The following is a 15,815-nucleotide window of genomic DNA, read 5'->3' as shown; positions in this document are numbered from 1 at the left end:
CACCAGTGCAGGATCAGAAATCAATCTTTTTGTTAAAGCTTCAGAATTCAGCTCACAAATAAATAATTTTCCTTGGCTTTCACAGTTGAGCATATAAAAATACCCAATATTTAGAATGCTTTTTTTTTTTTTGAGTTCCAAAATAGGCAGAATGATGGAAAGTTGGACTTATGCTCAGAATGAAAAATTTTTTAAATTTTTAATGAGGATGCTTTCTTTAAAAATAACCACAACTATTTATTTATTTATTTTTAGAGAAATAAGAAGAGAGAGAGAGAGAAAAACATCGATTTGTTGTTTCACTTATTTATTCATGCTTTGGTTGATTCTTGTATGTGTCCTGACAGGGATTGAATTGCAACCTTGGCATATTGGGACAATGCTCTAACCAACTGAGCTACCTGGCCCAGGCAGGAAGCTTTCTTTATTACAATAAAATCAGGTTAGAGCAGTTACTTGTCATTTGATGAGTGTAATTTAATTAATGCAAGTATTTCTCATAACTTTACTTTGGGTTCCTGACATTGCTTTTGTAGATCTGCAGGCTTGCTCGAGAGGTGGGATATTTATATATTTAAAGTCTTAGCTTTTGAAAGGCAAAATGAAAAGTAATTGCCTTGGAGAAATGTGTTGGTGGATTGTTTTTCCCTCTTCACAACTGTTGTCACCTGTGCTGTAGAAATATATGTAAAGTGTTTTAGTATCTTTACCTCATTTGATTCTCCCATATTCTGGTGAGAAGGAAAGAGTAGACGGAGGTATTAGTAGACAGGCATCTGGTAGAATGAATAGCCTATGCATTTAGGGGTCAAGAGTTCTGGGATCAAACACCCATTCCAGAACATGATAGCTGAGTGACTTTAGTAAAGTCACTAAAAACCATTCATACTTAGTGCTAATAGTTATATAGCATTATGAATGTACTTACTTCCACTGAATTGTGCATGTAAATATGTTTAAGATGGTTAAAAATCTTTTATACTTCACAAAGCTGTCAAGGGGAACAAATCAGTTCATGTCCTGAAATAACTGTCCTGAAAACATTGTGTGTATATGAAATATTTACTCAATATTTATTTACTTACTTATTGCTTGCTAAGTGCCAGGGGAAATGAAAATGAACAAAAAGCAGCTTTCATTGTAGTGGGGGAGACAGACGATTTAAATATAGTGAGAGAAGGGAGGCAAAACTAATGTGGTGGTGACAAGTGTGGGTTCTGAGGTCTGCCTACCATTTACTACTAAGTAGTATGACCTTGGGCACAGTGATCTCATCTGTAAAAAGTGGGCATAAGAGACTTAATTTATCAAATTGTTTTGAAGATTAAATAGAATAATCTATGGGAATCATTAAACAATGCGTTAACATGATACACATTAAAAAGTATTAGTTGTTGTCATTAAAAGATACAAAGAGACTAGACTGTGAATAGCCTTGTGTGTCCTATCATTGAGTTCTTTTTTTTTTTTTTTAATTTTTAATTTTTTCTTTTTTGTATTTTTCTGAAGTGAGAAGTGGGGAGGCAGTCAGACAGACTCCCACATGCGCCTGACTTGGCCCCTCTGGGGTGTTGCTCCATTGGAACCAGAGCCATTCTAGTGCCTGAGGTGGAGGCCACAGAGCCATCCTCAGTACCTGGGCCAACTTTGCTCCAATGGAACCTTTGCTGCAGGAGGGGAAGAGAGAGACAGAGAGCAAGGAGGGGGAAAGATGGGCTCTTCTCATGTGTGCCCTGGCCTGGAATCAAACCTGGGACTTCAACACGCCGGGCGATGCTCTATCACTGAGCCGGCCAGCTAGGGCTGTATCTTCTTTTTATTTATTTATTTATTTATTTATTATTTTTTTTCTGAAGCTGGAAACGGGGAGAGACAGTCAGACAGACTCCCTCATGCGCCCGACCGGGATCCACCCGGCACGCCCACCAGGGGCGACGCTCTGCCCACCAGGGGGCGATGCTCTGCCCCTCTGGGGCGTCGCTCTGCCCCTCTGGGGCGTCACTCTGCCGAGACCAGAGCCACTCTAGTGCCTGGGGCAGAGGCCAAGGAGCCATCCCCAGCGCCCGGGCCATCTTTGCTCCAATGGAGCCTTGGCTGCGGGACGGGAAGAGAGAGACAGAGGAAGGAGGGGGTGGGGGTGGAGAAGCAAATGGGCGCTTCTCCTATGTGCCCTGGCCGGGAATCGAACCCGGGTCCCCCACACGCCAGGCTGACGCTCTACCGCTGAGCCAACCGGCCAGGGCCTGTATCTTCTTTTTAAATAGTGAAACAAGCCATATGTGTAAAAGTGCATATATTATACAGCTTCAATTTAATGAATGATAAATTGAAGGCCTGTTTTTGCTACCAGCTTAACAAAAGGGAGATTTCTAGTACCTTTAAAGCCTCTTGCAATTCCCTGCCTGATTGAATCTCCCTCCTCTCTCTCCCTCAGAAGTAACCAGTTTCCTGAATTTTGTGTAAACCAATCCCTTACTTTTCTTTAGAGTTTTACCAAACAAGTACATACCTAAACAGTATATATTTACCTTTGCAATACAAATAGGATTATAGTGTATTCTTATGTGACTTGCTTTATTCTTTTTATTTTTTAATATGGAAAGAGCTTTACTTCTTCCACTGTTAAAATAACGTATGCTCATGGTAGAAATTGGAAATTACAAAAAAAAGTAAGAGGGAGCAAAATTATTGTCTATAGTCCCATTACCGAGATAGCAAGAGAAAGCTGGTTTGCATTTATGGATGATCAGATTATCCAGATGTGGATCAGTCATATTTGGGAAATAGGAATCAGGGGGAGTAGTTAGCAGCCTTTGTGAGCTGTGAAAAAACACTGTCTAAGAGTTTTTTTCTCATTGGCAGGAGTTTTTTATTTACTAAAGACTAATTCTTAAAATTTATTTATTGATTGATTGATTTTAGAGTGAGAGGAAGGGTAGGCGAGAGTGAGGAACATCGGTTTGCTGTTCCACTTATTCATGCCTTCATTGGTTGCTTTTTGTATGTACACTGACTGGGGATTGAACCTGCAACCTTGGTGTTTCGAGATGGTGTTCTAAACAAGTGAGCTAAACAGCTAGGACCTGTTTATTTTAGTATTATCATAAGGAAAGTGAAACAATGTAAATCCACAACTACAATGCACTCCAAAGCTAAGGAGCTAGTAGTCTTAGGTTGTGACAACTATGTTTGACATCTATTCAGCAAATATCTGTTGAGTGATTATTAGATGATAATAAGGGAGTGCTGAGAGTATAGGGTACAAAAATTAAAATTCTCTGCTCTTAAGGAGCTTATAGTTAGTCTATTGGGGAGACAGAGATGTCACAGATAATTGTAGCATAGTGTGTGATAAATGCTGCAATGAGGGCATGGACAGGGGCTTGGACAAGGGGATGGGGAGGATGGAGGTTGGCCTGGCCTGATCTACTTGAGGGAGCAGGAAAGAGATGCTTGAAGAAGGTAATGCTTGAGCTGAGCAAGACCTGAAGTGTGTGTAGATGTACTGGGGAAGGACATGTTAAGAATGGTTCATGTTGTTAACAGCACCATTGTTTCCTTCGAATGTTCTTGTAGGCCTTAGTTTGTACCTCTTTTTAAAGGTCTTTCTAGCATGTACACCTACTGTAAAAACCAAATAAGCAAATACCTAAATATGCTGTACTGTCATGTTCCTATTCTTTCCAAATGCTGTGCCTTCTGCCTAGAAAGCCCTCTCCCTACTGAATTTTTTAATCTTGATTTCATCCATAAGATGAAGTGTACTAATAAACATAGTTCATGGTTTTTGCTCTTTTCAGTTTGTTGGTTAGCAGGAAGAGATTTTTGAAGCTTTTAAAACTAGCAGAGCCCTGGCCGGTTGGCTCAGCGGTAGAGCGTCGGCCTAGCGTGCGGAGGACCCGGGTTCGATTCCCGGCCAGGGCACATAGGAGAAGCGCCCATTTGCTTCTCCACCCCCCACCCCCTCCTTCCTCTCTGTCTCTCTCTTCCCCTCCCGCAGCCAAGGCTCCATTGGAGCAAAGATGGCCCGGGCGCTGGGGATGGCTCTGTGGCCTCTGCCTCAGGCGCTGGAGTGGCTCTGGTTGCAATATGGCGACGCCCAGGATGGGCAGAGCATCGCCCCCTGGTGGGCAGAGCGTCGCCCCTGGTGGGCGTGCGGGGTGAATCCCGGTCGGGCGCATGCGGGAGTCTGTCTGACTGTCTCTCCCTGTTTCCAGCTTCAGAAAAAAAAAAAAAAATGATTAAAAAAAAAAAAAAAAAAAACTAGCAGAAATTTAAGAAGAGATCTTTATTGATTCTGCTTTCTCAGTAAATGTTAATATTCCTTAGGTCCTTAGCTCACTGGAGTTAAGATTCTTTCCTTCAGAAGTCTTTCCCACTATTGGCTTTAACTGCTACCTGCATGCTGATGACTCAAAATTCTGTCTCCAGCTCAGAGCTACAGACTTGTCTGTTTCATTGGCTACTGGCCACCCACATGCATCCATTTTGATAATTCTCAAATTCAGTGGGTGCAGAACAGAACTAGTTTTCCCCATGTACTTATTCTGACCTCCTCCATTTTGTCCCTCCCCACAAAAGTTAAAATTATTTTTCTGTAGTTTTGTGCTAACTTAAAAGTACTACCATCCATCCAGTCATTCAGTATGTGAATCTGTGCCATTAGTTTTCTCCCTTCTCTTTCATAGTAAAAAATAAATCCTATTTATTTATTTATTTATTTATTTTTGTGACAGAGAGAGGGACAGATAGGGACAGACAGACAGGAAGGGAGAGAGATGAGAAGCATCTATTCTTCGTTGTGGCTCCTTAGTTGTTCATTGATTGCTTTCTCATATGTGCCTTGACCGAGGTGGGGGGGACTGTAGCAGAGCGAGTGACCCCTTGCTCAAGCCAGGAAATAGGACCATGGGGTCATGTCTATCATCCCACAGTCAAGCCAGTGACCCCATGCTCAATTTGGTGAGCCCGCACTCAAGCCAGCAACCTTGGGGCTTCGAACCTGGGTCCTTTGCATTCCAGTCCGTCGCTCTATACACTGCGCCACTGCCTAATCAGGCAATCCTAAATATTTCTGCAGTTCATCTCCCCTTTCCTTCTATTATCAATTTAGTCCAGACCCTAACCTCACCGGGACAAGGACACTAGTCTTGTAACTAGTTTCTGTATCACTTGTGTAGTAAACCAGCAGCCAGAACATCTGCCCAATAGGTGTAAATGTCTTTGTCACTCCCCTCCTTAATTCCCTTCATTGGCTCTAAAGTCTAAGCTCCTTGCCATGACATATTAGGCCTTCTGTGACCTGTACCTATGGACTTTGCTTGCCTGATTTCTCATTACTGGCAATGCTGAGCAGCATGTAGTGTCTATAGATATCTTGCAGTTTCACATGCTGCTGCTTCTATGCATCATTCTGGGTTGAGTGCATCTCTCTTAAGAAACCTTTTAGAACTCTTAAGGTTATCATAAGTGTCCCCATTTTGTTCACAGGGAGCAGCCAGTGCATGTCTCTTTTATAGTACTTGCTTTGTTTTAGGAAAATGAACTGTTTGCTCCTTCACTGAACTGGAAGCTTTTTGGGGCAGTGACTTTGTCCTATTCACTTTTTTTTAAGTGAGAGGAGGGTAGATAGACAGACTCCTGCATGCACCCCAACCAGAATCCACTTGGCAACCCTCATCTGGGGCCGATGCTCAAATCAACTGAGCTATCCTCAGCACCTGAGGGCAATGCTTGGACCAGCTCAGCTATCCTCAGCGCCCAGGGCCAACACTCGAACCAATTGAGCCACTGGCTGCAAGAGGGAAAGAGAGAGAGAAGGGGGAGTGAAGAGAGATGGTCTCTTCTCAATGTGTCCTAACTGGGGATTGAACCTGAGTTGTCCACTGAGCAAACTGGCCAGGGTCTGTCCTAGTCATCTTTATAATCCTGACTCCTCCTGAAAGGTGCCTTGAGATGATTAGTTTTTGAACTGAACTTAGTAAGGATAGAAGACAAATCAGTAGTATGATATTCTAATGAGCAGTAAGGTGATATGTGTTTTTCTAGGTGTAGGTTTTTATTAGTGTGGGATTTAGAATTTAGATTGATAAAGGCTTTGATGATGATGATGATGATGATGATGTATAGCATAAGGTTCAAAAGTAGAAGACAACGGGATGGTGTGTTCAGGGTTTGAGAGATGTTTTGTGTAAAAAATATTTTAGGCTTTGCAGGCCACGTAACAGTCTCTATTATTTCTTCTTTTTCTCCTTAATTTTTCCCTCCTCATCTTCTCCCTCTTTCCCTCCTCTTTATTTTTCATTTTTAGCTTACAGGCCATACAAAAACAGGCAATGGGCCTGACCAGGCGGTGGCGCAGTGGATAGAGCATTGGACAGGGATGCAGAAGGACCCAGGTTTGAGACCCCGAGGTCGCCAGCTTGAGCGCAGGCTCATCTGGTTTGAGCAAAAACCACACCAGCTTGGACCCAAGGTCGCTGGCTCAAGCAAGGGGTTGCTCGGTCTGCTGAAGGCCCGTGGTCAAGGCACATATGAGAAAGCAATCAATGAACAACTAAGGTGTCGCAATGCGCAACGAAAAACTAATGATTGATGCTTCTCATCTCTCCGTTCCTGTCTGTCCCTGTCTATCCCTCTATCTGACTCTCTCTCTGTCTCTGTAAATAAATAAAAAAAAACAACAGCAACAAAAAAACAGGCAATGGGTATGCCATAGCTTGACAATCTCTGGTATGTTATCAGAAATCAAAATTGAAGTTGTAGAATATTGAAAAGTAGAGACTAAGGCAAGTTTATATTTTTATTTTTTTCAGAGAGAGTAAGGGAGAGAGATGAGAAGTATCAATGTGTAGTTGCAGCACTTCAGATTGCTTCTTATATATGCCTTGACACGGGGGCTCCACCTGAGCCAGAGACCCTTTGCTTAAGTCAGTGACCTGGAGCTTTAAGCCAGCTACTTTTAGGCTCAAGCCAGTGACCATGGGTGTATGTTGATGATCCATTGCTCAAGCTGGTGAGCCCACACTCAAATCAGCAACCTCGAGGTTTCAAACCTGGGTCTTCAGCGTCCCGGTCAATGCTCTATCCACTGTGCCACTACTGGTCAGGCAATATATTTTTTGTTTTATTACAAAACTTAGTTCCTTGGGCATGTAGGCATATCTTTAGCATTGAAAACAATCACACAGAATCTTTTTTGTCAAATTGCTTTGTTTTTGTAAAGGTTTAACATTAAAAAAAAATTTATTCATTTTAGAGAGGAGAGGGAGAGAGAGGAGAGACAGAGACAGAGAAGGGGGAAGGAGCTGGAAGCATCAACTCCCATATGTACCTTGACCAGGCAAGCCCAGGATTTTGAACTGGCGACCTCAGCATTTCCGGGTCTACACTTTATCCACTGCGCCACCACAGATCAGGCCAAGGTTTAACATTTTATTAAAAGGGCTATTGAGCTGTGTTTGAAAGTGCTCTAAGAACACCTTGATTTATAAAGCTCCAACACAGCTCTCCCTCATCTCTCCATTTAGACAGGTGTCTGGGTCCTTTCAGAATATGCCTGTTTTCTGATGATATGGACTGTGCTTTTACTTAAATATAGACATTAAATTTTTAAAATCTTTATTTTATTGATTTTAGAGAGTGAGGAAGAGAGAGAGAGACAGACAGACAAGAACATTAATCTTTTCCTATATGTGCCCTGACTGGGGATTGAATCAGTAACCTTTGAGCTTTGGGATGGTGCTCTAGAGTCTAGACCAACTGAGCCATCTAGCCAGGGCTTAAATACAGACATTTGAAGAAATGTTGGGCTAATATACATATTTTTCACGGTAAATGTCAGTCTCTGGCAGAATTGCCATTATGGTCTTGATTTGCCTTCTGGTCATGTCCTTCAATCGTGACAGTTTTGGCTGATGCTCATATTTTTTATCCTCCATTTTATAATTTTTCTATATGTTCTGCTTTTCTAATGTGTTCTCTTTCCACTTTTATTTTGAGTTGATAGCAAAAATTCCTATCTGTATTTATACTTACACTATTTATACTTCTGCAAATATAATTATACTGTTTTATTTGATCTGTAGTATATAGGTTGGTCATGTTGCATTATTTTCATTTTAAAGATGGAGTAATCAAGACTGAAGAGGACAGTTTGTCTCAGGATTTAGGATTAGTAGAGGTTGAGGATGGAAAGACAAGAGACAATATTTGAGTGATACCCAATATGCTAGGTGCATATTTTTCTTATATAATTTGATTCTCATGTTTACACTGTGTAGGGTACTGTGCCTATTTTACAGAAGAGGAAATGGAAGCATCTGAGGCCTGTAGGGATTAAGTAGTTTGCATTTGACTACATAGATAGTAAGAGAAGAGAAGCATATATTAAAAACCTGATCTGCCTTGCTTCAAAGCCCTTGTTCTTGTTACTGTTCTTTATGTAAATCTCCCTGGTTTTGTTTATTTTTGAATTTTTATAAGAGTTTATTTGAACCAAACTGATGACATATGCTGGGGAGCAAGATCTCATGCTCCCTCCCTGGTTTTAGACTCTTGTTTATGAGTAGTATCTTGGCTATACAGTACATTAGAATCACCTGCAGATCTGTTTTAAGAAAAAAGACATGCTCTGGTTCTAACAGAACATCTGTAGGTGAGCCTAAGGTGTGTGTGTATATGGGTTTATGTTTGTATAGAAAATGTAACAAAAAGTAATTATATTGTGGTATATAACATGTAGAAAAAAAGTGCACACAAAGTATAACCACACTCATATCAAGAAAGGAAACATTATACCTTCCTACAAGGTAACCAGTATTCTGACTTTCAATATCATAGCTTATATTTGCCTGTTTAGGAAATTTTGTAAGGTATGATTGACTTTTTGCACTCAACTTTATGAGATTCGTTTATGTTTTTTCTTTTTTTTTTCATTTTTCTGAAGCTGGAAACAGAGAGACAGACTCCCGCATGCGCCCGACTGGGATCCACCCGGCACGCCCACCAGGGGGCGACGCTCTGCCCACCAGGGGGCGATGCTCTGCCCATCCTGGGCGTTGCCATGTTGCGACCAGAGCCACTCTAGCGCCTGAGGCAGAGGCCACAGAGCCATCCCCAGCGCCCGGGCCATCTTTGCTCCAATGGAGCCTTGGCTGCGGGAGGGGAAGAGAGAGACAGAGAGGAAAGCGCGGCGGAGGGGTGGAGAAGCAAATGGGCGCGTCTCCTGTGTGCCCTGGCCGGGAATCGAACCCGGGTCCTCTGCACGCTAGGCCGACGCTCTACCGCTGAGCCAACCGGCCAGGGCCTCGTTTATGTTTTTGTGTGTAGCAATAGTTTATTCTTGCTTATTGCGTTGTAGCAATTGTTCTCAAACATTTTGGTGTCTTCACTCTCACTAATAATTATTGAAGACCCCAAAGAACTTTTGTTTATGGGTTATATTGGTCAATATTTATTGTATTAAAAATTAAAACAATTAAAAAATATTTATTTAAAAATAACCCTGTTAAATGTTAGCATACTTTTATGAACATAACTATATTATTCCAGGCCAAAAAATTAGAAGAATAATATTTTATGTTTTCCCAAATTTGTTTACTGTCTGACTAAATACATATCTGTTTTTACATTTCATAGTGTTGCAGTTGGTTGTTTTGCTTGTAGTATATAAAGAAAATACAGTACTACATATGTATATGGCTAGAAAAAGGAGGAATGTTTTAATATCTTTTAAAAATTATTTTGGATTTTGTTTTTAGATACTATATCAAAACTTGACAACTAATGATTTCTTTCGTTTCCTTTTTTTTTCTTAAATAGAACTTTGCATAGTCTTTTTTTTTTGTTTTTTAAGATTTTATTTATTGATTTTACAGAGGAGGGAACGAGAAATATTGACTCATAGTTGCTTCACTTTAGTTGTTCACTGCTTGTTCATTGTATGTGCCTTGATGGGGCAAGCCCAGGTTTTTTTTTTTTTTAATTTTTTTTTTTTAAATTTTTTTATTTTTATTTTTATTTATTCATTTTAGAGAGGAGAGAGATAGAGAGAGAGAGAGAAGGGAGGAGGAGCTGGAAGCATCAACTCCCATATGTGCCTTGACCAGGCAAGCCCAGGGTTTCGAACCCGCGACCTCAGCATTTCCAGGTCGACGCTTTATCCACTGCGCCACCACAGGTCAGGCTAGCCCAGGTTTTCAAACTGGCAACCTTGGCATCCCATGTCGACACTTGACCCACTGCGCCACCATAGGTCAGCCACTTTTTTTTTTTTTTTTTTGAGAGAGACAGGAAGGGATAGAGATGAGAAGCATCAGCTTGTAGTTGTGTCATTTTAGTTTTTCGTTGATTGAGTCTCATATGTGCCTTGACCAGGAAGGATAGGGGGTGCAAGCCAAGCTAGTGACTTCTTGCTCAAGCCAGTGACCTTGGGCTCAAACCTGCGTCCTTGGGCTTCAAGCCAGCAACTTTTGGGGTCAAGCCAGTGACCATGGGATCATGTCTGTGACCCCACGCTCAAGTCAGCGACCCTGTGCTTAAGCCAGATGAGCTCGCACTCAAGCCGGCAACCTCAGGGTTTTGAACCTGGGTCCTCTGTGTCCCAGGCCAATGCTCTATCTATTGGGCCACTGCCTGGTCAGGCACAACTGGTAGTTTCTTAAAGGCCTTTGGCCTTATGGAATCTGAAGTTGTATAACTGTTTCATATTCTGTTACATTAAAATCCATTAGTGTGTTTTTTACTTTGCGTGGATCTTCTACCCAGTGGTGGGACTAAAATAATTTAACAATTGGTTTTCTGCCCTAATGACCATTTTAAGTATAAAAAAATGATATACTGAAAGGTAGTTTATTATTTTATGCATTTAATACTTAAATAAGAACAATAAAAGAGATACATAAAACTAGATTATATTATAAGAATTTTAAAGTATTAATGAAAAAGTATTAAATAATACCTGATAAAAAACAATAAAACTGTTATTTATTTCCATACTATTTCTTTTTTTTTTTTATGTGCCTTGACCGTGGGCCTTCAGCAGACCGAGTAACCCGTTGCTTGAGCCAGTGACATTGGGCTCAAGCTGGTGAGCTTTTGCTCAAACCAGATGAGCCCTCACTCAAGCTGGTGACCTTGGGGTCTCGAACCTGGGTCTTCCGCATCCCAGTCCGACGCTCTATCCACTGCGCCACCGCCTGGTCAGGCTCCATACTACTTCTTGATTGGCAGCCTCACTTGCAATTTTCTTCACTTTTTTTTTTTTTGTATTTTTCTGAAGCTGGAAACGGGGAGAGACAGTCAGACAGACTCCCGCATGCGCCCGACTGGGATCCACTCGGCACGCCCACCAGGGGGCGATGCTCTGCCCACCAGGGGGCGATGCTCTGCCCCTCCGGGGCATCACTCTGCCACGACCAGAGCCACTCTAGCGCCTGGGGCAGAGGCCAAGGAGCCATCCCCAGTGCCCGGGCCATCTTTGCTCCAATGGAGCCTTGGCTGCGGGAGGGGAAGAGAGAGAAAGAGAGGAAGGGGGGGTGGAGAAGCAAATGGGCGCTTCTCCTATGTGCCCCGGCCGGGAATCGAACCCGGGACTTCCGCACGCCAGGCCGATGCTCTACTGCTGAGCCAACCGGCCAGGGCCAATTTTCTTCACTTTTATCCAAGCATTTTTAGCTGTGTGATTTTTCCGTAACCATCTTTTCACTGTAGGAGTAGGATCCCATTCCTTTACCTATGGACAGAATGAACATTACTGTGGGTGCTTAGAATACACTGTTACGCAGATGAATGTTAAAGAAGAATAAGAAATGTAAATTCGTGATTTCTACATCGGGCAGCTGCCCAGGCGCTCACCATAGATAAAACCTGATTACAAGTACCATTTTAGTAACCAATTTGCTGAACTCAACAAAAAATTAGGTATAGGTTCTTTTGAACTGGTGTGAATCGGATGAATCCCACCACTGCTTCTACCCATGCATGGTATTGTAACATCATGCATTGGTCATTTGGAAAACACTGGTTCACTGAATTATGCAGATCTACTGTATGCTGACATATTCTATCATCCAATGTTAAAAAATCACATTTGTTAATATTACTACCAATCTCATTAGATAAGTGTTTTCTAATTTTTACTTGAAAGCTCAAATTTTATCACTGGAATAAATTCTGACAGTTGTTTTCCTTGAAGTGACAATCTCACGTTGTTCATTTTTGAAAAAATGTCTGCCAAACATGTAAGTTTGAATAATCATAGTTTTTCTGCCAGTCATTCTTTCAAGTAAAAATGGTGTTTCATGAAAAGAGCAGCTAGCTCAGTTTACAACTCAATTGCACAAATGCTTTTAGTGCTTTTCTTTGAGACAACTCTTATAGTTTGGTATGCAGGAGAAGTGCTTTATGTATACTTCCTTTATCACAGGATATTCAAAAGATGTGTAGTTGAGAATTGAGATTTAATAAAATTAATAATTTGTGTGGCTTATTGAAGAACTTTTTTTAATTAAGTGAGAGGCAGGAAGGCAGAGACTACTGACTGTGCCCTGACCGGGATTACCTGGCAAGCCCCCTATCTGGCAATGTCTGCCCATCTGGGCTGCTGCTCAGTTGCTCAGCAACTGAGCTATTTTAGTGCCTGAGGCGAGGCCATGGAACCATCCTCAGTGCTGGGGCCAACTTGCTCAAACTGTTTGAGCCATGGCTGTGGGAGGAGAAGAGAGAGAGAAAAAGAGAGAGAAGGGGGAGGGGTGGAGAAACAGATAGGTGCTTTTCCTGTGTGCCCTGACCAGGAATCGCACCCAGGACTTCCACACGCTGGGCCAATGCTCTACCGCTGAGCCAGCTAGCCAGGCCGAAGAACATTCGTTTAGCTATTTTATTAAAAAGTTTTAACCTGACCTGTGGTGGCACAGTGGATAAAGTGTCAAACTGGAATGCTGAGATTGCCAGTTCGAAACCCTGGCTTGCCCAGTCAAGGCACATATGAGAAGCAACTACTATGAGTTGATGTTTTCCCCCTTTCTCTTTCTCTCTCTAAAATCAATACATTTTTTTTAATTACTGTTGACATTCAATACGATATTAATTTCAGGCATACAACATAGTGGTTAGACATTTATGTAACTTACAAAGTGATCCCACTGATAAGTCTAGTATTCCCCTGGCACCATATGTAGTCATTACATTATTATTGACTATATTCCCTATGCTGTACTTTACATCCTAATGACTCTTTTGTAACTGTCAATTTGTACTTCTTAATTCCTTCACCTTTTTCATCTAGTTCCTCAACCTCCCTCCCACCTGGCAACCATCAGTTTATTCTTCTTACGTATGAGTTTGTTGCTCTTGTTTGTTCATTTATTTGTTTTTTTTTAGATTCCAAATATAAGTTAAATCATAGGGTATTTGTACCCTCTAGGTACATCCATGTTATTGCAAATGGCAAAATTTCACTTTTATGGCTGAGTAATATTTCATTGTGTATATGTTGCAAATATATATATATATTTTTTGGTAGCAAATTTTCTTTATCCATTTTTTCTATCAGTGGATGCTTAGGTTGCTTCTATATCTTGGCTATTATAAATAATGTTGCAGTGAACATAGGGATGCAGATGCCCTTTTGAATTAGTGTTTAGGGTTTTTTCCAATAAACACCCAGAAGTGGAATTCCTGGGTCCTTCTTTGTCTCTTGCTACAAAGCCTTTGTTTTAAAGTCTATTTTGTCTAAGTATTACTACTCCAGCTTCTTAAAATTTTATTTTCATTTTTATGAAATACCAATTTTTATCCCTTTACTCAGTATGTGTGTCTTTCAATCTGAAATGAGTCTCTTACAGGCAATGTATGTGTGGGTCTTGCAAGAGCTAGTTTAGCCACCTTATATCTTTTGATTGGAGCATTTAGTTTATTTATATTTAAAGTGATTACTGATAGATATGTAGTCATATTTGTATTTTTGACCTTTTATTATTTTTCTTAAGGAAGTACTTTTCACATTTCTTGTGATAGTGGTTTGGTGGTGATGAACTCCATTAACTTTTTTTTTTTTTTCGGTCTCGAAGAACATTCTTTAGTGAAACTGAAACTAGCTTTCTTTTTTGCCGTCTGTGAAGAATGCAGTTTGGTGTCACTGCCCTGATTCAATACAAGATGGTATATTTTCATTTGTTATCATGATTATGTTTCCAGTCTTTGCTTATTTCTTATTGGAAATAGGTGGTTTTGTTACATTGTTTTGAAAGCCAGCATGAATGCAGTTGATTTGGTTTAGAATGAAAACATTTTAGAGTGAACAGTTTTACAACTTTGTCATGATTTTAGAAATCATTGGGCTTGGAGCTTATTCTTCACTACCTTGTGGGGAAGGAACGGTATAAAGTGGCCTTTTAGGGAAGTGTGCATATCTGTAGGTAAAGTGGTTCTCTGGGTGAACTGGATCTTCCTAACCTTAACTTGGATTATTTGCTGTAGGAAAAAAAAATGCAGATGAAGCTACAGCCAAGTAATCTTGTGTAATGACTTTGAGTTTTCACTGATTGGGTAGAAAAGAATGGAAGGAGGCAAGCTAGACAAGTCAGTAGTGAGCATTCTTTTACCTTTCAGCCAGCACCCTTACACAGTCTGGAACCTTCGTTCTGGAGGGTGGAGAATTAACATCATTGTGTACCTACATTATGCTAGGCCCTTTGTGTGTGTTATCGTATTTAAACTCACAGTTATCCGATAAGGTGGTTATAATTATTTAAATTTATTTGGGAGAAAATTTAGGCTTAGAGATGTGGAGCGTGCTCAGACTTATCCTGACTTTTCTGTCTCCAAAACCTATGAGTACTCTTTCCTACATGCTGTGCTGTCTTCCAGGGACAGAATCTCACTATCTGTATATCCTTGGTACCTGGTACCTAATAGGGCATAGTACATTTTGTTGAATTAAATCAGTGCTAAATGAGTGAACTAGTTTTTACAGAGTAGATTGTAACCTAACTCCTCTGAGCTACTGTGTTACAAAGATTGGTTCCACAAAGTTACATACTAGGGTCCTGTCACTATTTTTTTGCTATGGGGAAGGATCAACCTTCTTCATGATAAACTGTATAAAACTATTTAAATCATGTGGATATTTAGGAATTGAAAAGATAAAATGGGAAGCATTTTCATTAGATTGTTAATGATCTCTTCAGAAATAGATAATATTCAATATATTTATTTTGCTCATGTTTTCCCCCTCACTAGCTATCAGACCTCAGGCAAGTTACTTCACTTTTCTGTGTTTTCATATTTTAAAAAATTTTTGATTGACTTTAGAGAGAGAAAGGGGGAGAGGGAAAGAGAGACACATATACATCGACACATTGCTTTGTGTTTCTCCTTATTTATGCATTCATTAGTTGATTCTTGTATGTGCCCTGACCAGGCATTGAACCCACAACTTTGGCGTATTGGGTAATTCTCTCTAACCAAGTGAGCTACCTGACCAGGTAAAAAAGCTTTTTTTTTTTTTTTTTTTGTATTTTTCTGAAGCTGGAAACGGAGAGAGACAGTCAGACAGACTCCCGCATGCGCCCGACCGGGATCCACCCGGCACGCCCACCAGGGGCAAAGCTCTGCCCACCAGGGGGCGATGCTCTGCCCCTCCGGGGCGTCGCTCTGCTGCGACCAGAGCCACTCTAGCGTCTGGGGCAGAGGCCAAGGAGCCATCCCCAGTGCCCGGGCCATCTTTGCTCCAATGGAGCCTTCGCTGCAGGAGGGGAAGAGAGAGACAGAGAGGAAGGAGGGGGGGGGTGGAGAAGCAAATGGGCGCTTCT

The 15,815-nt window shown here is 41.1% G+C and overlaps 2 protein-coding genes across 4 annotated transcripts in view; one reads left to right on the top strand and one right to left on the bottom strand.

Moving 5' to 3' along the window:
- Positions 1-15,815, top strand: part of FAM168A (family with sequence similarity 168 member A) — a 208,123-nt gene that overhangs the window by 3,277 nt on the left and 189,031 nt on the right. The window contains exon 1 of one of the 3 annotated variants that reach the window (XM_066368385.1): positions 14,127-14,163. The exons of 1 other annotated variant lie outside the window; for it this stretch is intronic. In XM_066368385.1, the coding sequence (XP_066224482.1) occupies positions 14,161-14,163 (3 nt within the window). In that variant the 5' untranslated portion in view covers positions 14,127-14,160. Of the gene's footprint in view, positions 1-14,126; positions 14,164-15,815 lie in introns of those variants that run through there. One more of the 3 variants, XM_066368395.1, reaches the window with a different exon arrangement.
- The window catches only part of MRPL48 (mitochondrial ribosomal protein L48), a 358,297-nt gene that overhangs the window by 242,968 nt on the left and 99,514 nt on the right, over positions 1-15,815 (bottom strand). The window lies entirely within an intron of this gene.

Source organism: Saccopteryx leptura, chromosome 1 (assembly GCF_036850995.1).
Source record: "Saccopteryx leptura isolate mSacLep1 chromosome 1, mSacLep1_pri_phased_curated, whole genome shotgun sequence".
In the NCBI taxonomy this organism is placed as follows: domain Eukaryota; kingdom Metazoa; phylum Chordata; class Mammalia; order Chiroptera; family Emballonuridae; genus Saccopteryx; species Saccopteryx leptura.
Note: the sequence above shows the minus strand (reverse complement) of the source record. Positions and strands in the feature narration are given on the sequence as shown.